Source organism: Haliotis cracherodii, unplaced genomic scaffold, assembly GCF_022045235.1.
Source record: "Haliotis cracherodii isolate W230 unplaced genomic scaffold, xgHalCrac1.p SCAF_12, whole genome shotgun sequence".
NCBI classification, from domain to species: Eukaryota; Metazoa; Mollusca; class Gastropoda; order Lepetellida; family Haliotidae; genus Haliotis; species Haliotis cracherodii.
Genome location: NW_027266267.1, coordinates 37,181,298 through 37,204,781, shown reverse-complemented (window position 1 = coordinate 37,204,781; position 23,484 = coordinate 37,181,298). Strand labels below are relative to the sequence as shown.

General features: G+C 44.7%; 1 protein-coding gene across 1 annotated transcript; it reads left to right on the top strand.

The window, feature by feature from the left end:
- Window positions 1-2,000: 2,000 nt before the first annotated feature.
- Window positions 2,001-17,250, top strand: LOC139457854 (transmembrane protein 192-like). Its single transcript, XM_071239203.1, has 6 exons — window positions 2,001-2,312; window positions 3,427-3,576; window positions 6,134-6,365; window positions 8,385-8,534; window positions 13,494-13,602; window positions 15,583-17,250. Exons 1-6 carry the CDS (start codon window positions 2,277-2,279, stop codon window positions 15,719-15,721), a joined length of 816 nt encoding a protein of 271 aa, XP_071095304.1. The 5' UTR covers window positions 2,001-2,276; the 3' UTR covers window positions 15,722-17,250.
- The last annotated feature ends 6,234 nt before the right edge of the window (window positions 17,251-23,484 follow it).

Genomic DNA, 23,484 nt, shown 5'->3' with positions numbered 1-23,484 from the left:
TGTGTGTCTTCGTGTACTAGTGCGGACTAATCCTGATTTATAGTACTAGCACACTGAGATATCATGCTGCAGTTTAACATGAATACCCCACTCAGACACAGTATACTTACTCCGAGCCGACCAGTCCTTGTTTTGGCCCCTTAATGCCGAGCGCCAGACAGGGTAACTACAAGGACAATCTTATAACGTATGGTATGACGCGGGGGTCGAACCCCGGGCCGTCCGCTCTCCGGGCGGACGTTATAGCACTAGACCACGGAGACGGGCGATTGAATAGAGATATAGAACGAAATTAGCACTCGTAACAAAGACCCTTCTGTTGAGTGAACAACATCCGGACACTCGAATGTTTTATTTTTCTTTTGGTTTCTTTGTTGTTCAACGCCGCACTCAGCAATATTCCAGCTATATGAGTGAGTGAGTGAGTATGGTTTTACGCCGCTTTTAGCAATATTCCAGCAATAACACCAGAAATGGGCTTCACACATTGTACCCATGTCGGGAATCGAAGCTATATGAAGGCGGTCTGTTAATAATCGAGTCTGGACAAGACAATCCAGTCATTGACATCATGAGCATCGATCCACGCAATTGGGATACGATGACATGTATCAACAAAGTCAGCGTGCCTTACCACACAAACCCGTTAGTCGCCTCTCACGACAAGCATAGTCGCCTTTGACGGCAAGCATGGGGTGCTGAAGACCTATTCCAACCCGGATCCTAACGGTTCGATAATCGCATGTAAAGTACATCCCGGTAAAATATCATTATCAGTTTGTAGGAAAGCAGATTATATTTTATTGCAAGAGGTAAAATGTCCACACATACAACAAAGAGACGCGGTGCCACAGGGTCTCCTTGGCGGTAGCCACGTTCTGAAGAAATACATCTCACAAAGAACCAGAATTGATAGTAGCTCTACAATTTCCTCTGGAAAAGATTTACCCAATTTCTAAATACAGGGCCAAAGTTAAAGGGTTCGAGCGCCGTGCAAATAAAATATCAGGTACGTCATATCCCTCACAATAATTCATCAAATCTTAAAGTATTCTATATTTTCTCCAATGAATCTTTTTTCTAAACTTGTTTGTGTGGCTGGTGCTTAACACGTAAGCTAGGCTCGTCACGCCGAAGAACCTGGTTCGATAGGTACAATATGTGGAAGCCGTGATATTGCTGGAAAAACGCTGAAGGCGGCGTAAAACTATAATCACTCACTCACGTACTCACCAGGAACGAAACTACCCTTATAGCAGAAAAGCAGTTGCTTACACCTAAAGAAGGCACGTTTTGTTACACCTAAAAAAGCACATTTTCCTATAAGTAAACCTCAATTTATCATCTAAGCAGTAAATTATTAACTCAACCCCCACACGGTCGATTGTGTATTGTTTAACTTAAAAATCGGAATCTTAACGAATGAACATGTAAAAACACACAAAAGTAATATACATTCATTTTAATGTGGGGTGGGGGTGGGGTGGGGTGGGGTGGGGGGTGGACAAACACACACATATATATCAAACATCAGAATGAATAAAGTATCAATATTTTATACAAATAAAATCTAACATAAAACGGTCCAAGAAATGCAGAAAAAGGCGTTTAAGAGCAACATCTAATTTTTTAAAAATTGGGGAGCGTGTCCTCAAGGGGCACTCATAAATTAATTTGGCTCACAGTTAAAATTAACCAAGTTGCGCCACTGCACACGTGGAGGTTTCTATCATGGCTGAAAGTAGTAAGTCTGTTATGAAATTGAATCTATTCCAAATTTATATTTTTCTCTGTCGCCAAAAACAAGTTACATCCTACATGTATCGTATAAAACACTTGGGCCTTCACCACTTACTGCCTGTATTTCATCATTGCCAATGTTATTGAAGGGAGACTATTCTCGATCTTCTGTCGTGGAGATATAAATAGAAGAAAGCGGTGTTGCAGATGTTTAAACCCCCATAGTAAAATGTCACTACAAAAGTCGGATGGCCCACTGACTTCCTCGCATGACATCATGTACTTTCACATCTCAGCCCGACAGGACATCTGTTCTCTTCACATCAATTTCCTGTTCATCGGTGTTGTTGTTTGATTTTGCTATCGGTCGATATGGAAGCGAAATGAAAGGACTTTATTTCATGGATGACTTATTTATAAGGACCAAAACAACTCGTGACCGGTGCTGTCTGTGTCGACTCAAACAAGATTTGTCTGAGGAAAATAATATATAATGGAGCATACATAGTAATTTTGAACTAATACTACTTATCAAAATGGTCAGTTTGTCGGATACCTCCAGACATTCAGGGGTAAGACAGGAAAGTTTGGTGGTCATTTGTTAGCGCAGGTGTCACGGTAATAAATAATGACTTGTTGATGCAGGAGAAATGATATCGAAAATTGCCCTATGCGAAAAGGGCCCCAGACAATTATGAGAAGACGGCCCCAGATTTTAGTGAAAATGGCCCCAAATTCTGGAGAAAATGGACCCGAAAATTGACCCCAAATAAAACTCAGTTGACTAGACTATACTTGTAAATACGATTTCTACATGAGACCCGACCCGTGAAGATTCCCGTGTAGAAAAGTTCTTCAGCAACCAATGCTTGCTGTAAAAGGTGACTATTCTTGTCATAAAAGGCGACTAACCGGATCAGGTGGTCAGGCTCGCTGACTTGGTTGATACATGTCATCGATCTCAATTGCTTGGATCGATGCTCATGATATTAATCACTGGATTTTCCGGTCCAGACTCGATTATGTACAGACCGCCGTCATATAGCTGGAATATTGCTGAGTGTGGCGTAAAACAACAACCAAAACCAAACCAAAAAAACATGAGACCCCTTCCCCATATTTGCCATTATTAATCGTTATTTTTTGTCCAATTTAGTTGTAGAAACCATTGTCTCTAAAAAATCCAGAGACAGCCGCCGAGGTAGTGGTAGGGCGTCCGCCTGGAGAGTGGAATGTCCGGGTAATTCCAAAGGACATTAAAAGATGGTACTTGTTTTTACCTTGCCTGGTGCTCGGCATTAAGGGGCTGAAAAAAGGACTGGTTGGCTTGAAGTCAGTACACTGTGTCTGAGTGGGGTATTCATGTTCAGTGGACTAGCACTATAAGATCAGCATCAGTCCGGACTAGTACAAGCATCCACACACACATTCACATTCTCGTTGCTATATAAGTGCAGTAATTTTGGCTGCAGAGTTAAACCCCATTTCACATCACCTCACCTAAAAATCTAGATAGGCCTGAGACAGTGAGGTATACTTGAGAAGATAATAATTTTGGTATTGACTTAGTTTGGTATTTACAATAACAATACTTCAGGAGAACTTTCACACCCCACCCTACCACCCTGAAAATCAAACGGTCATTTCTGAAGTTGGCCAATGAGAAATTCATTGTTTATTTTCAAGGGTTATTTCTTCAATGATGAGCAGAACTCAATCAATACATCGGACACGGAGGAGCTCCTGCGCGACCATGTGGCCCTGACCGGGGACGGCGACCTTGTGTTCCGGAGGATCAACACTGTGTGGGCCATTGTGTGTCAGATACTGCTGTCTGTGAGTACCCTGTCTGTCAGATACTGCTGTCTGTGAGTACCCTGTCTGTCAGATACTGCTGTCTGTGAGTACCATGTCTGTCAGATACTGCTGTCTGTGAGTATCTTGTGTGTCAGATACTGCTGTCTGTGAGTATCCTGTCTGTCAGATACTGCTGTTTGTGAGTACCCTGTCTGTCAGATACTGCTGTCTGTGAGTACCCTGTCTGTCAGATACTGCTGTCTGTGAGTACCCTGTCTGTCAGATACTGCTGTCTGTGAGTATCCTGTGTGTCAGATACTGCTGTCTGTGAGTACCCTGTCTGTCAGATACTGCTGTCTGTGAGTACCCTGTCTGTCAGATACTGCTGTCTGTGAGTACCCTGTCTGTCAGATACTGCTGTCTGTGAGTACCCTGTCTGTCAGATACTGCTGTCTGTGAGTACCCTGTCTGTCAGTTACTGCTGTCTGTCAGATACTGCTGTCTATGAGTACCCTGTCTGTTAGATATTGCTGTCTGTGGGTAACCTGTCTGTTAGATACTGCTGTCTGTGAGCACCCTGTGTGTCAGATACTGCTGTCTGTGAGTACCCTGTCTGTTAGATATTGCTGTCTGTGGGTAACCTGTCTGTTAGATACTGCTGTCTGTGAGCACCCTGTGTGTCAGATACTGCTGTCTGTGAGTACCCTGTCTGCCTTGATAACTGACTAAATGTATCTAGACCCGTGAAGATCCGGGGTAGAATAGGTCTTCAGCAACCCACACTTGCCGTAAAAGGAGACTATGCTTGTCGTGAAAGGTGACTTACAGCATCGGATGGTCAGGCTCGCTGACCTTGTTGATGCATGTCATCGATCCCAATTGCATGGATCGATGTTCATGATGTCATTCACTGGATTGTCTGGTCCAGACTTGATTATTTACAGACCGCCGTCACATAGCTGGAAGATTACTGAGCGCGGCGTTAAATAACAAACAAACAAACAAACAAATGTATCTGGGATGCAACAAAATCGCAATCATTTATTTCACTTTACTTTCCCTTTCATGGAGACGTCAAGAGCATAGTATAGTGGTTGCCCTGGCAATTTGTATTGGTAGCATTGAAAACCCATAGGTTACTGATTGCTCACGATGTCAGTTTCACCCATGGCACCAATTGTTTGTAGTTTGTCTAAGACACTAGATAAGCTTTTGGTTATTGGGGTATTTTGTCCAGGGGGTTGATTTTGATTGGGTATCCATTTTTAGTAGGTATTTAAATTTGTTTAACCACCTATTTCTTGACATTTGGGTATTTTAATTTGAAAACCTGTTTCGTAACAATCCCTGTAAATCATTTAAGACTATGTGAATAGTAGTATGCCCATCAGCATCTGGTTGCAGCTCCCTCTCCGGGAAATCATTTTTGTTGGCAAAACCTAGCATTGTAAGAAAGGCACCATCGTTTTAATTACCAATCAGCAACATGTACATTGACTAGGCAGGATGTGCTTTTTGATTGGCATTTATCAGTATGTTTGTCTCAGAGGCCTTTCCGAATATTACTGTCGGTAAGTGAACTTCACGATCGGCTAATTCACAATCATTTTATCTCAGAGTTGTAATATGTGCAACTGTTTTATCTAACAGTTGTAACATGCGCAACTGTTTTATCTTATAGTTGTAACATGCGCAACTGTTTTATCTAACAGTTGTAGCATGCGCAACTGTTTTATCTAATAGTTGTAACATGCGCAACTGTTTTATCTAACAGTTGTAACATGCGGAACTGTTTTATCTAACAGTTGAAGCATACGCAACTGTTTTATCTAATAGTTGTAACATGCGGAACTGTTTTATCTTATAGTTGTAACATGCGCAACTGTTTTATCTAATAGTTGTAACATGCGGAACTGTTTTATCTTATAGTTGTAACATGCGGAACTGTTTTATCTTATAGTTGTAACATGCACAACTGTTTTATCTTAAAGTTGTAACATGCGCAACTGTTTTATCTTATAGTTGTAACATGCGCAACTGTTTTATCTAATAGTTGTAACATGCGCGACTGTTTTATCTAACAGTTGTAACATGCGCAACTGTTTTATCTAACAGTTGTAACATGCGCAACTGTTTTTTCTAACCAGAGACCATATGATATTATTATATGGTCTCTGATCTAACTGTTGCAACTGTTTTATCTAATAGTTGTTATCATAGTAATATACGCATTAATTTTATTTCATTAGCGTATGTATAGGTTTTTTTGTGTATTTGATACGCTAGGATTTGATTTGTCTTCATATTTCAGTTTATATAATGCATATTTTACGAAACTACACAGCTTATGTCGAGCTCTGTTATCCATGTGTGGTCGATGTACATATAAATATTGACTACACATTGATGCAAAACTGGGAACACAGCGAATGAATCCCCTTCCCTTTTTTGATTTTGGCATCACAGTGAAAAGTACCCTTTTCTTTTTCCATTTAAACAGCTAGATGAAGTAATAAACATTGGAAATGCCTAACTTTGCAAAATAATCCTTAAATTCTGTAACAAAAATATGATTTTGTCGCATCCTCCCTTTCAGATTGCACTGCTGACTGGCTCATTCATCATCCCCGTGTTCTGCCTGCACAGCGCATGTGGAGCAGATGACATAGCACTTGTAATCTACATCCATGGGGGCTTCTGGTTCATTTTCCTGGCGTTCGACAGATACTACCGACAGCAACATTATGTCAACAGACTCAATGGCTACCTGGAGTTCTATAGGAGGACCAAAAATATTCGTAGAATGCCTTTCTTGATAACATCCGGAGGTAATACTTTCACATAAATTTGTTTGTCTGTTCTTAAGGCTGTATTGCGCTATGTTCCTGCTGTTTCTCTTGAAGTTTAAAAAAATCTCAGGCAATGGCTTTTGAAAATATAGTGCGGGCAGTTGGTGTCTTTTATTTTTTTTTTGGTTGTTCAAACTAGTATGTAACCAAATAAAGAGTTGTGCAACCAAATGAACAGTTGTGTACCGTCAACCTGGGAAAGGGCCTCCCTACATAAATGTATTCCTTGATGAGTAAATGCTGGAATACTGTATTTGACTTCCGTTGGACTGGGAATATTTAAGGATTATTTGTGTTTTGTTTTTAAAATGGAAATAGAAATGAAACGTGCGGCAAAATTTATGATTTTGCAGGCGGTGCCTGAGAACCAATACTATTTTTTTTTAGCCTTACAAAAATTACAATAATTTCTTATTATCCTTTTGTACTTGATAATTTGATCCAAAACTTTCAAGTGTGAGGAAAAAATAAACTAACAATATTTCAAAATATTCATTAACTTCCAAATATGATAATTCAAATATGATAATTCAAGTACACCAAAAAAGCCCTCATCGTACCTTGTCCTTTATTGTTTCATTAGTTTCTGCTGGTTTTTGGTAACTTGACTGTCTCCGTGGTCTTGTGGTAGAGCGTCCGCCCGTAGAGCGGAAGGTCAGGGGATCGATCTTCGGCCGCGTCATACCAAAAGACATTAAAAGATGGCACTTGTTGTTACCCTGCCTGGCATTCGGCGAAAACAAGGACTGCTCGGCTAGAGAGACAGTATACGATGTCTGAGTAGGGTATTCATGTTAAATTGCGGCATGGTATCTCAGTGGGCTAGCACTATAAAATAGGCATCAGTCCGGACTAGTACAAGCAGCCACACACACACACACACGTGTATGACGTCACTGTATATAAGTGCAATAATCTTGGATGCGATGTTAAACCTCATTTTGCCTCACCTCACCTCACCTCACCTCACCTCACCTCACCTCACCTCACCTCACCTACGGGATCGGGTGGTCAGGTTCGCTGACCTGGTTGATGCATGCCATCGATCCCAAATGCGTGGATCAATGCTCATGATATCAATCACTGGTCCAGGCCTGATAATTTACAGACTGCCGTCATATCGCTGGAATATTGCTAAGTGTACTGTTAAAACAACAAACCAACCAACCAAATCACCTCACCTATAGGTAACTTAAGTTATAACCATTGAGAATTTAGGAATATTGCTAGTTTCTAACTCACGCATTTCTCTCAGTTACGTCTGTTCCAACCTTTTTTTTGAGTCCACTAGCGGGAAAATGTTGCTTGACATCAGTTTTTTTGTGTGTAAGTTTTGCAGACCACAGGAAATATTTAAACAGTGAGAAAATATTCTTGGCATATTAATTCAAAGCTAGAACCACTGACCAACAGAAATATATTTTATAAGTGTGCTACTTGATTGAGGTGATAAATAATAAATATGTTTAGGTTGCCAGTTAATTCTTTTGTGTTTTGATTTCCTTAGAAAAGCTGAAATTATGTCCTTAAGTAATGTAATCCAAGGGAGATTACTCCAGACCTTGAATTATCTCCCTTTGGCTGTGAGCTGTGGTTAGAAACTTTGCCCAACAGTTTCAAAGAAAATTGCTTTGTAAACACCTCCACATATATCAACGAAATCCTTCATGATTTCATATAAACTTTACTCAGCCAGCATTCGTTGTCATGTCAGGAATTGAACACGGGTCTTCGGCGTGACGAGCGAACGCTTTAACCACAAGGCTCCCCGACCGCCCCTCACCACATCCTAAATCTCTCCATTTTGACACATTACTAAATCACCATTCACGGCATATTTTAATCTGTGTTTAGAAATCTAAGTATTTGATATTTACTCAAAGAATTGAATTTCAAAGATATATTTGTGATCACTGTTTTTCATCTAATCACTAATGATATATGACAGAATGTATGATATTTAATATGCAAACCACAAGTAAGATTCTCTGTACACAGGCAACGCTTTGCTGCTGATAGTCACCAGGATCCTGGATGAGTACTGTCACAAGCCAGGCAAGTGCTCCTTGCTGAGGAAAGAAAACTATATCCAGATAGTCATCGCCATGGAGACAGCCATCATGATGCTCTTCCTCATCATGTACCTTGGTAAGATTCCTTCACCACCTGTACATGGCGGTTGGGTAGCCGAGTGGTTAAAGCGTTCGCTCGTCATGTACCTTGGTAAGATTCCTTCACCACCTGTACATGGCGGTCGGGTAGCCAAGTGGTTAAAGCGTTCGCTTGTCATGTACCTGGGTAAGATTCCTTCACCACCTGTGCGGGTAGGTCGGGTAGCCTAGTGGTTAAAACGTTCGCTCGTCATGTACCTGGGTAAGATTCCTTCACCATCTGTGCGGGGCGGTCGGGTAGCCTAGTGGTTAAAGCGTTCGCTCGTCATGTACCTGGGTAAGATTCCTTCACCACCTGTGTGGGGCGGTTGGGTAGTTTAGTGGTTAAAGCGTTCGCTCGTCATGTACCTGGGTAAGATTCCTTCACCACCTGTGTGGGGCGGTCGGGTAGTTTAGTGGTTAAAGCGTTCGCTCATCATGTACCTGGGTAAGATTCCTTCACCACCTGTGCGGGGAGGTCGGTTAGCCTAGTGGTTAAAGCGTTCGCTCGTCATGTACCTGGGTAAGATTCCTTCATCACCTGTGTAGGGCGGTCGGGTAGCCGAGTGGTTAAAGCGTTCGCTCGTCATGTACCTGGGTAAGATTCCTTCATCACCTGTGTGGGGCAATCGGGTAGCCTAGTGGTTAAAGCGTTCGCTCATCATGTACCTGGGTAAGATTCCTTCACCACCTGTGCGGGTAGGTCGGTTAGCCTAGTGGTTAAAGCGTTCGCTCGTCATGTACCTGGGTAAGATTCCTTCACCACCTGTGTAGGGCGGTCGGGTAGCCTAGTGGTTAAAGCGTTCGCTCATCATGTACCTGGGTAAGATTCCTTCATCACCTGTGTAGGGCGGTCGGGTAGCCTAGTGGTTAAAGCGTTCGCTCGTCATGTACCTGGGTAAGATTCCTTCACCACCTGTGTGGGGCAATCGGGTAGCCTAGTGGTTAAAGCGTTCGCTCATCATGTACCTTGGTAAGATTCCTTCAACACCTGTGTGGGGCGGTCGGGTAGCCGAGTGGTTAAAGCGTTCGCTCGTCATGTACCTGGGTAAGATTCCTTCACCACCTGTGCGGGGCGGTCGGGTAGCCTAGTGGTTAAAGCGTTCGCTCGTCATGTACCTGGGTAAGATTCCTTCACCACCTGTGTGGGTAGGTCGGTTAGCCTAGTGGTTAAAGCGTTCGCTCGTCATATACCTGGGTAAGATTCCTTCATCACGTGTGTAGGGCGGTCGGGTAGCCGAGTGGTTAAAGCATTCGCTCGTCATGTACCTGGGTAAGAATCCTTCACCTGTGTGGGGCGGTCGGGTAGCCTAGTGGTTAAAGCGTTCGCTCATCACGCCGAAGATCCAGGGTCAATTCCCGACAAGGGTACAATGTGTGAAGCCCATTTCTGGTGTCCCCCGCCGTGAATATTGCTAAAAGCAGGGTAAAACCATACTCACTCACTCACTCACTCACTCACTCACTCACTCACTCACTCACTCACTCACTCACTCACTCACTCACTCACTCACTCACTCACTCACTCACTCACTCGTGTCTGTGTCCCTGGCAGTACAAGGACAGATCCTAACATGTCATATCAGCTGCGATAAAAACAGCTTTAGTCCACTAGTCCTTTTAATGATAACATAGAGCAAAACTCTCAAAAAGTGCAAATTTCTTCTGGTCCTTTTGATACCTTAACTATTTGGGCAGTTTGGCAAGGACTACAGGACTAGTGCTAATGTCTAACTTTGGGCAGTTTGGCAAGGACTACAGGACTAGTGCTAATGTCTAACTTTGGGCAGTTTGGCAAGGACTATAGGACTAGTGCCAATTTCATATTTTTGGCAGTTTGACTAGGACTACAGGACTAGTGCCAATTTCTAATATTGGGCAGTTTGGTAAGGACTATAGGACGAGTGCCAATTTCTAATTTGGGGCAGTTTGGCAAGGACTACAGGACTAGTGCCAGTTTCTAACATTGGGCCGTTTGGCAAGGACTATAGGACTAGTGCCAATTTCTAACATTGGGCAGTTTGGCAAGGACTATAGGACTAGTGCCAATTTCTAACATTGGGCCGTTTGGCAAGGACTACAGGACTAGTGCCAATTTCTAACATTGGGCCGTTTGGCAAGGACTATAGGACTAGTGCCAATTTCTAACATTGGGCAGTTTGGCAAGGACTACAGGACTAGTGCCAATTTCTAACATTGGGCAGTTTGGCAAGGACTACAGGACTAGTGCCAATTTCTAACATTGGGCCGTTTGGCAAGGACTATAGGACTAGTGCCAATTTCTAACATTGGGCCGTTTGGCAAGGACTATAGGACTAGTGCCATTTTCTAACATTGGGCCGTTTGGCAAGGACTACAGGACTAGTGCCAATTTCTAACATTGGGCCGTTTGGCAAGGACTATAGGACTAGTGCCAATTTCTAACATTGGGCAGTTTGGCAAGGACTACTGGACTAGTGCCAATTTCTAACACTGGGCAGTTTGGCAAGGACTATAGGACTAGTGCCAATTTCTAACATTGGGCAGTTTGGCAAGCGATGCTCTGATTGGTTGGATGAAAGGTTGTTTGATGTGACCTGTAATGGGATGCCCTCTGATCCATGTGTGGGGCATCTTCCCAAGCAAAGGGAGATAACTGATTATCAAAGTCCGGTTTTCACCCTTGCAGAACTGGGCTGGAATTTTGTGACTCCATCATAGCGGCCCCAATGGCTCTTTCGTGTTATGTCCCTTCCATGTTACCGCTATTGACCAGTCAGATTCCGTCTCCCATATCACTTGCATTTGTCTTCAGCAACCCATGCTTGCCGTAAAAAGCAACTATGCTTGTCGTAAGAGGCAGCTAACGGGATCAAGTGGTCAGACATGCTGACCTGGTTGATGCATATCATCGTATCCCAATTGCGTGGATCGATACTCATGACATCAATCACTGGATTGTCTGGTCCAGACTTGATTATTTACTGACCACCGCCATATAGCTGGAATATTGCTGAGTGCGGCGTTAAACAACAAACAAACAAACAAACAATCATGCAAAATGGCGGCACCCAGTCGAGACAATCTGATCAATAATCAGGATCTATATGTGCATCAAGGCACCTTCATTTAAAACAGGACCGCCTCCGTGGGCTAATGGTAGAGCATCCATCCGGAGAGCGGAAGGTCCAGGGTTCGATCCCCGTCTGCGTCATACCAAAAGACGTTAAAAGATGGTACTTGTTGTTACCCTGTCTGGTGCTCCGCATTAAGGGGCTAAAACAAAGACTGGTCAGCTCGGAGTCAGTATACTGTGTCTGAGTGGGGTATTCATGTTAAACTGCGGCATGGTATCTCAGTGAGCTAGCACTATAAATCGTCATCAGTCTGGACTAGTACAAGCAGCCACACAATCACACACACGTACATACACGTCTCTATATAAGTGCAATAATCTTGGACGCAACGTTAAACTCCATTTCACCTCACCTCATTTAAAACATGAAAGGATTTGGAAAATATCTGTAGACGCCCAGTTCCTTTGCTTTGCAAACCCTGCAATTGACCAATATCTGCCGAGTCGCCATGTTGTTAATGAACTGGATCTCAATTCATTACACAATTTTGATTGGACTATGCAAAGACTCGTCAGTCCATCTAAAAGATAGGTGTAGCCGTAGCGAGCATTATGGTCATATTTCTGGTCCGGAATGAGCCAAACCAGATTTAGTTTTACTGACCCAGAACGAGTTTCACCAAGCTGTAGTTTGACATAGTATAGCGTCCTATACACACAAAAATTATGAATGGACATTTTGCTGTTTGAATCATTAAAACTCGTAAAAATTGAAGATCCTTACATGTAACTGGCATTTCTATTCCAGTAAGAAATACACTCAGTTGAGAGCGTGAATTGTTGATTTTCTTCACTCTGACATTGAAATCCCCACTTGATGGTAGGTGTGCAGAAAGTGATTTCAAGGGAGATAACTCTTCTTGTCTTAATATTGGAGACATGCACTTTACTGCACCTAGCATGTCTAACAAAGAAGCAGAAATATTGTAGATTGTATATTTTACAGTATTTATTAATTGGTATGTACAAATTATAACCATTTTGTTCATTAGACTCCTGTCTCTCAGGTTTCATTAAATTAATGATTTCCTTTTTATTTAATTTTCAGAATTTTGTCATTTGTTGTAATCTCAAATATTGTGAAAGATTATTTGTTTCAATTTTGTGAACTTCCTCTTTTAAAGGATGTATGTGTATCTTAATTAACAGTTATTGGACAACCTAATTATATAGAGTCTGCAGCACACACATGGCAGAGCCGACGTGAAATGGGGTGGCCTGATCTCACTCACTCACTCACTCACTCACTCACTCACCTATCCAAAACCTTCTCACACATCCATGCGCTCAAACACACCCACACTTTCATTCACTCACTCACTCGCCCATTCAAAACCTTCCAACACATCCATGCGCTCAAACACACCCACACTTTCATTCACTCACTCACCAGAACCATATAAACTCACTCACCCATCCAAAACTTTACCACACATCCTTGCGCTCAAAAACACCCACATTTTCATTCACTCACCCACTCACCAAAACCATATAAACTCACTAACCCATCCAAAACTTTACCACACATCCTTGCGCTCAAAAACACCCACATTTTCATTCACTCACTCACCAAAACCATATAAACTCACTCACCTATCCAAAACTTTACCACACATCCATGCGCTCTAAAACACCCTCACATTCACTCACTCACTCACCAAAACCATATAAACTCACTCACCCATCCAAAACTTTACCACACATCCATGCACTCAAAAACACACACATATTCACTCACTCACTCACTCATTCTCTCCCATTCACCAACATATTCACTTTCTCACTCACTCTCACCCATCCATCCACACATTCACTCACTCACTCACTCATCTGTTCCTGCAGCAAGGACCATCCAGTTCAACCGGCGCCAGGCACACCCTGACGTGAATCAGGACGAGATGCTGAGCAGTTTCATCCAATCTCAGTCCCAGTCTTCAGACATCGGCTTCAGGTAGGCAAGGAGTTATATGTGCTTACGGAAAATATTAGTGAGGAGTGATTAAGAACAGTTCCTACAGGGTGATGTCTTTTTGTCATTATCATTACCAGTTCTTGCAGGTAACTGTTTCTTCCAAGTTTAATAATGTAGACAGACACTCACTTCCTGGTTCCATGTTTGTGATGTAGACAGGCTTACTTCCTGGTTCCATGTTTGTGTTGTAGACAGACACTCAACTTCCTGATTCCATGTTTGTATTGTTGACAGAGACTCACTTCCTGGTTCCATGTTTGTGTTGTAGACAGACTCACTTCCTGGTTCCATGTTTGTGTTGTAGACAGACTCACTTCCTGGTTCCATGTTTGTGTTGTAGACAGACTCACTCCATGTTTATGTTGTAGACAGAGACTCACTCCATGTTACTGTTGTAGACACTGACTCACTCCATGTTTACGTTGTAGACACTGACTCACTCCATGTTCATGTTGTAGACAGAGACTCACTCCATGTTTATGTTAAAGACAGTGACTCACTCCATGTTTATGTTATAGACAGTGACTCACTCCATGTCTATGCTGTAGTGACTCACTCCATGTTTATGTTGTAGACAGAGACTCACTCTGTGTCTATGTTGTAGAGAGTGAGTCACGCCATGTTACTGTTGTAGACAGAGACAGAGACGAGAACTATGTTTATGCTGTAGACAGAGACTCACTCTGTGTCTATGTTGTAGAGAGTGACTCACCCCATGTTACTGTTGCAGAGACGAGAACTATGTTTATGCTGTAGACAGAGACTCACTCTGTGTCTATGTTGTAGAGAGTGACTCACCCCATGTTACTGTTGCAGAGACGAGAACTATGTTTATGCTGTAGACAGAGACTCACTCTATGTCTATGCTGTAGACAGTGCTCACTCCATGTCTATGTTGTAGTGACTCACGCCATGTTACTGTTGCAGAGACGAGAACTATGTTTATGTTGTAGACAGAGACTCACTCTATGTCTATGTTGTAGAGAGTGACTCACTCCATGTTACTGTTGCAGAGACGAGAACTATGTTTATGCTGTAGACTGAGACTCACTCTATGTCTATGTTGTAGAGAGTGACTCCCGCCATGTTACTGTTGTAGACAGAGACAGAGACAGCACTATGTTCATGTTGTAGACAGAGACTCACTCTATGTCTATGCTGTAGACAGTGCTCACTCCATGTCTATGTTGTAGTGACTCAGGCCATGTTACTGTTGCAGAGACGAGAACTATGTTTATGCTGTAGACAGAGACTCACTCTATGTCTATGCTGTAGACAGTGCTCACTCCATGTCTATGTTGTAGTGACTCAGGCCATGTTACTGTTGCAGAGACGAGAACTATGTTTATGCTGTAGACAGAGACTCACTCTATGTCTATGCTGTAGTGACTCACGCCATGTCTATGTTGTAGAGAGTGACTGAGGCCATGTTACTGTTGCAGAGACAAGAACTATGTTTATGTTGTAGACAGAGACTCACTCTATGTCTATGCTGTAGTGACTCACGCCATGTCTATGTTGTAGAGAGTGACTGAGGCCATGTTACTGTTGCAGAGACGAGAACTATGTTTATGTTGTAGACAGTGACTCACTCTATGTCTATGTTGTAGAGAGTGACTCCCGCCATGTTACTGTTGTAGACAGAGACAGAGACGAGAACTATGTTTATGCTGTAGACAGTGACTCACGCCATGTCTATGTTGTAGAGAGTGACTCCCGCCATGTTACTGTTGCAGAGACAAGAACTATGTTTATGCTGTAGACAGAGACTCACTCTATGTCTATGCTGTAGTGACTCACGCCATGTCTATGTTGTAGAGAGTGACTGAGGCCATGTTACTGTTGCAGAGACAAGAACTATGTTTATGTTGTAGACAGAGACTCACTCTATGTCTATGCTGTAGACAGTGCTCACTCCATGTCTATGTTGTAATGACTCACGCCATGTTACTGTTGCAGGGACGAGAACTATGTGGACCAGGTGTTGGAGAAGCAGGCTGACATGATCCGTTACCTGAAGCAGCACAACTCCCAGCTTGGGAAGAGGATTCTGGCGCTCACAGCTCAAAACAACTCGCTCAGCGTGTCACGCTCATGAGGCAAAGGAGCGGCTCTTCTCAAGATCTCATCTCCACAAGTTCTTGGAACAGGAGACTCTTTTATTCTTGCACCCTTTAATGTGTTTGGATGGATTGTGCAGAACTGAAGACCGTTGTAACATTTGCAGATCTTGTTTGGATGGACTGTGCAGAACTGAAGACCCTTGTAACATTTGCAGATCTTGTTTGGATGGACTGTGCAGAACTGAAGACCCTTGTAACATTTGCAGATCTTGTTTGGATGGACTGTGCAGAACTGAAGACCCGTGTAACATTTGCAGGTCTTGCAGATCAGAATGTCTAAATGTGGTTGGATGGACTGTACAGAACTGAAGACCCTTGTAACATTTGCAGGTCTTGCAGATCAGAATGTCTAAATGTGTTTGGATGGATTGTGTCGAACTGAAGACCCTTGTAACATTTGCAGATCAGAATGTCTAAATGTGTTTGGATGGATTGTTCTGAACTGAAGACCCTTGTAACATTTGCAGATCTTGTTTGGATGAACTGTGCAGAACTGAAGACCCTTGTAACATGTGCAGGTCTTGCAGATCAGAATGTCTAAACGTGTTTGGATGGATTGTGCAGAACTGAAGACCCTTGTAACATTTGCAGATCTTGCAGATCAGAATGTCTAAATTTGTTTGGATTGTTATTGCAGGACAGTTGCACATTGAACGGATATGTAAGGTGAGATGAGGTGAAATGGGGTTTGACCACGCAGGCGGTCAGGAGATATGTTGAAAGAAACGTTGCAGATCAAAGAGTGAGTGAGTGAGTGAGTTGGGTTTAACGCCGCTTTTAACATTATTCCAGTTATATCACTGCTTGTCAGCTTAATGTGGGAGGAAAGCCCGAAGGGATGCAGGTCTCAGACGTTTACCACTTCGGTGAAACCCACGAGCACGGGTATGGTGCTGACAAACCTAGAAACATAATCGGGGCGAACCGGGATGCAAACCCTCAATCATAGGTTTCTGGCGTGCCCAAGGGACGCAACTCTGCACAGGGAATTGCGGCGCCTTAGACGACTGGGCCACCTGTGCCCCCTGCAGATCAAAGAAGAATGATTAATCTCCTCTTGGAGGTTATCATGTACCAGAGAATGGGTGTAACATTCTCAAATTTTGCAGATCGATAATGTGTTGTATTGTTGTGACAGTGCAACGGCAGACTTTGTCACGAATATATTTGGTATGTCAGGGATGTATGCCAGTAAAACTGGAGCTGATGGTGATCAGTACTTTCTGGGCTGATGATGAGATTGTTGAGTGTACACCCCATTGTCCTGATCTCACCACACCTGGATGGGGCCGACCTGTTTGTGTTGTGGGTTGGAGCAGTGTTCGAAATAAGCGCCTGCCTGTAGGCCCGTGGCAGGTGGATCTTGTGTCGGGCCCATAGTTTCAAATTTGGTAGGTCCTTGTGGTCTGCAGTAAATTTACGTGACAATGTTTGGCACAATAAAGTTCAGTTTCTAAAATAAGGGCTGGAAGAGGTATATAGGTCCTGATGGCAGCCGGACAAAAAGATGGGTGTGTAGGTGGGTGGATGGGTACAGCGGGGTGGGGGAGAGATTTGGATGGCGGGATGGATGGGGTGGGTCGGTGGGTGGGTAGAGTGGGATGGGATTGGTGGGGGAGAGGTTTGGATGGCGAGATGGATGGGTCAGGACTGTGTGGGTGGATGGGTGGGTAGAGCGGGATGAGATTGGTGGGGGAGAGGTTTGGATGGCTAGATGGACGGGTGAGGACTGTGTGGGTGGATGGGTACAGCGGGGTGGGATTGGTGGGGGAGAGGTTTGGATGGCGAGAGGGATGGGTCAGGACTGTGTGGGTGGATGGGTACAGCGGGGTGGGATTGGTGGGGGAGAGGTTTGGATGGCAAGATGGATGGGTCAGGACTGTGTGGGTGGATGGGTACAGCGGGGTGGGATTGGTGGGGGAGAGGTTTGGATGGCAAGATGGATGGGTCAGGACTGTGTGGGTGGATGGGTACAGCGGGGTGGGATTGGTGGGGGAGAGGTTTGGATGGCAAGATGGACGGGTCAGGACTGTGTGGGTGGATGGGTACAGCGGGGTGGGATTGGTGGGGGAGAGGTTTGGATGGCAAGATGGATGGGTCAGGACTGTGTGGGTGGATGGGTACAGCGGGGTGGGATTGGTGGGGGAGAGGTTTGGATGGCGAGATGGATGGGGCAGGACTGTGTGGGTGGATGGGTACAGCGGGGTGGGATTGGTGGGGGAGAGGTTTGGATGGCGAGATGGATGGGGTAGGACTGTGTGGGTGGATGGGTACAGCGAGGTGGGATTGGTCAGGGAGAGGTTTGGATGGCGAGATGGATGGGTCAGGACTGTGGGTGGATGGGTACAGCGGGGTGGGATTGGTGGGGGAGAGGTTTGAATGGATGGGGTAGGATGGTGTGGGAAATATTCGTTGGGGAGAGACTTGTGTGGGTAGATAGATCGGGTGGGACTGTGAGGGCAGGTGGTTGGATGGTATTGGAATGAGCAGAAAGATGGTAGATTACAAGTCCTCGTAATTCAAGATCTCTTATGCTTTGAACCCATTATTTCTGTTGGTAAAGAGGAAGAGATATTACACTGGATCTCATTAAGACCGGCTTCTACTGTGTTGCATAGTTAACCATGTATGTATGTTCATGTAATTATTTATAATAAAGACAATCTGAACTTCAGAGCTCACGTCTCACTTCCATTTCCATTTATCCATCAATGAATTGATCGAGCTACTTGTTTATCAGTGAAGTGATCCAGTTATCCATAGTACCATGCTGATCTCCCCGTTGGAATTCTGGAAAGTGATCAGTGAAGTGGCCCAACTGGTTGTCCATCCCAGCTAGTTATCCAATGAAGAGATACAGACAGTTATCCATCAGTCATGTTGCCCCAGTTATCCCAAGTACCATGCTGGTCTCCCTGCTGGAATTCCAGGAAGAATAGTTCCCCAGTACCATGCTGGTCTTCCTGTTGGAATTCCGGGAAGAATAGGTCCCCAGTACCATGCTGGTCTTCCTGCTGGAATTCCGGGAAGAATAGTTCCCAAGTACTATGCTGGTTTAAGTTACAGGAACAACAGGACCCAAGTACCATGCTGGTCTCCTTGTTGGTATTCCGGGACAAGTTTGCCCCCAGTACAATACTGGTCTCCCTGCTGGAATTCCGGGAAGAATAGTTCCCAAGTACCATGCTGGTCTCCCTGCTGGAATTCCGGGAAGAATAGTTCCCCAGTACCATGCTGGTCTTCCTGCTGGAATTCCGGGAAGAATAGTTCCCCAGTACCATACTGGTCTTCCTGCTGGAATTCCGGGAAGAATAGTTCCCAAGTACTATGCTGGTTTAAGTTACAGGAACAACAGGACCCAAGTACCATGCTGGTCTCCTTGTTGGTATTCCGGGACAAGTTTGCCCCCAGTACAATACTGGTCTCCCTGCTGGAATTCCGGGAAGAATAGTTCCCAAGTACCATGCTGGTCTCCCTGCTGGAATTCCGGGAAGAATAGTTCCCCAGTACCATGCTGGTCTTCCTGCTGGAATTCCGGGAAGAATAGTTCCCCAGTACCATGCTGGTCTTCCTGCTGGAATTCCGGGAAGAATAGTTCCCAAGTACTATGCTGGTTTAAGTTACAGGAACAACAGGACCCAAGTACCATGCTGGTCTCCTTGTTGGTATTCCGGGACAAGTTTGCCCCCAGTACAATACTGGTCTCCCTGCTGGAATTCCGGGAAGAATAGTTCCCAAGTACCATGCTGGTCTCCCTGCTGGAATTCCGGGAAGAATAGTTCCCAAGTACCATGCTGGTCTCCCTGCTGGTATTCCAGGATGAGTTGGTCCCCAGTACAATACTGGTCTCCCTGCTGGAATTCCAGGAAGAATAGTTCCCCAGTACCATGCTGGTCTCCTTGCTAGGACACAGGTCCCATGTAGCATACTGGTCTCCTTGGTATTCAGGGACGATTTGGTCCCCTGTACCATAAAGGTCTATCTGCTGGAATTCCAGGAATTCTCTCCATTGGGATGCCGGACAGAACTCCAGTACTATGATGGTCTAAGTCACAGGAACAACAGGACGAGTAGGTCCAAAGGACCATGCTGGTCTCCATTCAAAAACAGCCACATTACCGCCTCAGCCTACTGGGTACCATTCAAGGGTGATATATTTTTTAAAAGAAACAGGTTAAAACAATAAATGTTTCTGAAACCTTTGCTGAAAAGATTCTGTTAGTTCGGCCAATACATGTCGCCATTCAAAAACAGCCACATTACCAATGAAGAGATACAGACAGTTATCCATCAGTCATGTTGCCCCAGTTATCCCAAGTACCATGCTGGTCTCCCTGCTGGAATTCCAGGAAGAATAGTTACCCAGTACCATGCTGGTCTTCCTGTTGGAATTCCGGGAAGAATAGGTCCCCAGTACCATGCTGGTCTTCCTGCTGGAATTCCGGGAAGAATAGTTCCCAAGTACTATGCTGGTTTAAGTTACAGGAACAACAGGACCCAAGTACCATGCTGGTCTCCTTGTTGGTATTCCGGGACAAGTTTGCCCCCAGTACAATACTGGTCTCCCTGCTGGAATTCCGGGAAGAATAGTTCCCAAGTACCATGCTGGTCTCCCTGCTGGAATTCCGGGAAGAATAGTTCCCCAGTACCATGCTGGTCTTCCTGCTGGAATTCCGGGAAGAATAGTTCCCCAGTACCATGCTGGTCTTCCTGCTGGAATTCCGGGAAGAATAGTTCCCAAGTACTATGCTGGTTTAAGTTACAGGAACAACAGGACCCAAGTACCATGCTGGTCTCCTTGTTGGTATTCCGGGACAAGTTTGCCCCCAGTACAATACTGGTCTCCCTGCTGGAATTCCGGGAAGTATTCCCAAGTACCATGCTGGTCTCCCTGCTGGAATTCCGGGAAGAATAGTTCCCCAGTACCATGCTGGTCTTCCTGCTGGAATTCCGGGAAGAATAGTTCCCCAGTACCATGCTGGTCTTCCTGCTGGAATTCCGGGAAGAATAGTTCCCAAGTACTATGCTGGTTTAAGTTACAGGAACAACAGGACCCAAGTACCATGCTGGTCTCCTTGTTGGTATTCCGGGACAAGTTTGCCCCCAGTACAATACTGGTCTCCCTGCTGGAATTCCGGGAAGAATAGTTCCCAAGTACCATGCTGGTCTCCCTGCTGGTATTCCAGGATGAGTTGGTCCCCAGTACAATACTGGTCTCCCTGCTGGAATTCCGGGAAGAATAGTTCCCAAGTACCATGCTGGTCTCCCTGCTGGAATTCCGGGAAGAATAGTTCCCCAGTACCATGCTGGTCTTCCTGCTGGAATTCCGGGAAGAATAGTTCCCCAGTACCATACTGGTCTTCCTGCTGGAATTCCGGGAAGAATAGTTCCCAAGTACTATGCTGGTTTAAGTTACAGGAACAACAGGACCCAAGTACCATGCTGGTCTCCTTGTTGGTATTCCGGGACAAGTTTGCCCCCAGTACAATACTGGTCTCCCTGCTGGAATTCCGGGAAGAATAGTTCCCAAGTACCATGCTGGTCTCCCTGCTGGAATTCCGGGAAGAATAGTTCCCAAGTACCATGCTGGTCTCCCTGCTGGTATTCCAGGATGAGTTGGTCCCCAGTACAATACTGGTCTCCCTGCTGGAATTCCAGGAAGAATAGTTCCCCAGTACCATGCTGGTCTCCTTGCTAGGACACAGGTCCCATGTAGCATACTGGTCTCCTTGGTATTCAGGGACGATTTGGTCCCCTGTACCATAAAGGTCTATCTGCTGGAATTCCAGGAATTCTCTCCATTGGGATGCCGGACAGAACTCCAGTACTATGATGGTCTAAGTCACAGGAACAACAGGACGAGTAGGTCCAAAGGACCATGCTGGTCTCCCTGTAGGAATTCCAGGACGAGTAGGTCCCAAGTACCATGCTGGTCTCCCTGTAGGAATTCCAGGACGAGTAGGTCCCAAGTACCATGCTGGTCTCCCTGTAGGAATTCCAGGATGAGTAGGTCCCAAGTACCATGCTGGTCTCCATTCAAAAACAGCCACATTACCGCCTCAGCCTACTGGGTACCATTCAAGGGTGATATATTTTTTAAAAGAAACAGGTTAAAACAATAAATGTTTCTGAAACCTTTGCTGAAAAGATTCTGTTAGTTCGGCCAATACATGTCGCCATTCAAAAACAGCCACATTACCGCCTCATCCTACCGGGTACCCATTCGACGTGACCGTGAAGATTCCGGGTAGAATAGGTCTTCAGCAACCCATGCTTGCCGTAAAAGGCGACTATGCTTGTCGTAAAAGGCGACTAACGGGATCGGGTGGTCAGGCTCACTCACTTGGTTGATGCATGTCATCGATCCCAATTGCGTGGATCCATGCTCATGATATCAATCACTGGATTGTCTGGTCCAGACTCGATTATTTACAGACCGCCGTCATATAGCTGGAATATTGCTGAGTGCGGCGTTAAACAATAAACCAACCAACCAACCAACCAATCTTACCATAACGCTATTTTTCAGGGCTTTTCGTCGGGCGGTTAATGGAAGACCTCAGGCTTCTGAGAATGATAATGCCCTGAAAAATAGCGTTACCCTTATATTATTCTCACATTATACATTCTCTGTTCATTGTGATTGGCTTGCTTGTTCCATTGTTCGCATTGTTTGCGAAGCAGCCAGAAGCAACGCGACGTCATCCATTGTTCTTGACGTCACAAACGACTTAATGTAATGTCATTCCAACAACACAATAACTGCCTCAATTTATTTAAGAAATAAACGACTCGTGGTTGTTTATCGCGCAATAAGACAATGCAGGGAGAAGAAGCCATGAGCGGCGCAATGAGATATCAACATTACGTAAAGCTTCTTCAAAGAGGGGGCACGGGTGGCCCAGTCGTCTAAGGCGCTGCGATTCGCTGTGCAGAGTTGCGTCCCTTGGGCACGCCAGAAACCTATGATTGTGGGTTCGAATCCCGGTTCGCCCCGATTATGTTTCTAGGTTTGTCAGCACCATAGCCGTGCTCGTGGGTTTCACCGAAGTGATAAACGTCTGAGACCTGCATCACTGGGGGCTTTCCTCCCACATTAAGCTGACACGCCGTGATATAACTGGAATAATGTTAAAAGCGGCGTTAAACCCAACTCAATCACTCTTCAAGGATGTTAGTAAAAAGTACACTCTTAAATAATATTTACCCGTATTTGAAGAATGATGACTCCCTGAATACAATCCGACCGCGGCAATGTCGGACATATCAATAATATGAACAGGGGTTTATATTTGGTCTTTCACGAATATTCTCAACATTTTCAGGTCGATTATCTGCACCTTTTCTCCCAAAACCGATTGTCATATCTCTCCCACTTTTGGAAGCGACCATTTGGCCATTGCGTTTCATGATCTACGTTGCCCAGCTATATCTACAGTGAACAACTCACTAGACACTCGGGGTGGTCGGGTAGCCTAGGGGTTAAAGCATTCGCCCGTCACGCCGAAGACCTGGGTTCGATTCCCGACATGGATGGCCACAATAAGTGAAGCCCATTTCTGGTGTCCCCCGCCGTGTTATGGCTGGAATATTGCTCTAAAGCGGCGTAAAACCACACTCACTCACTCACTTGACACTTCCTTCTAAAACATAACGGGATACGGGTGGCCCAGTCGTCTAAGGCTCCGCAATTCGCTGTGCAGAGTTGCGTCCCTTGAGCATGCCAGAAACCTATGAT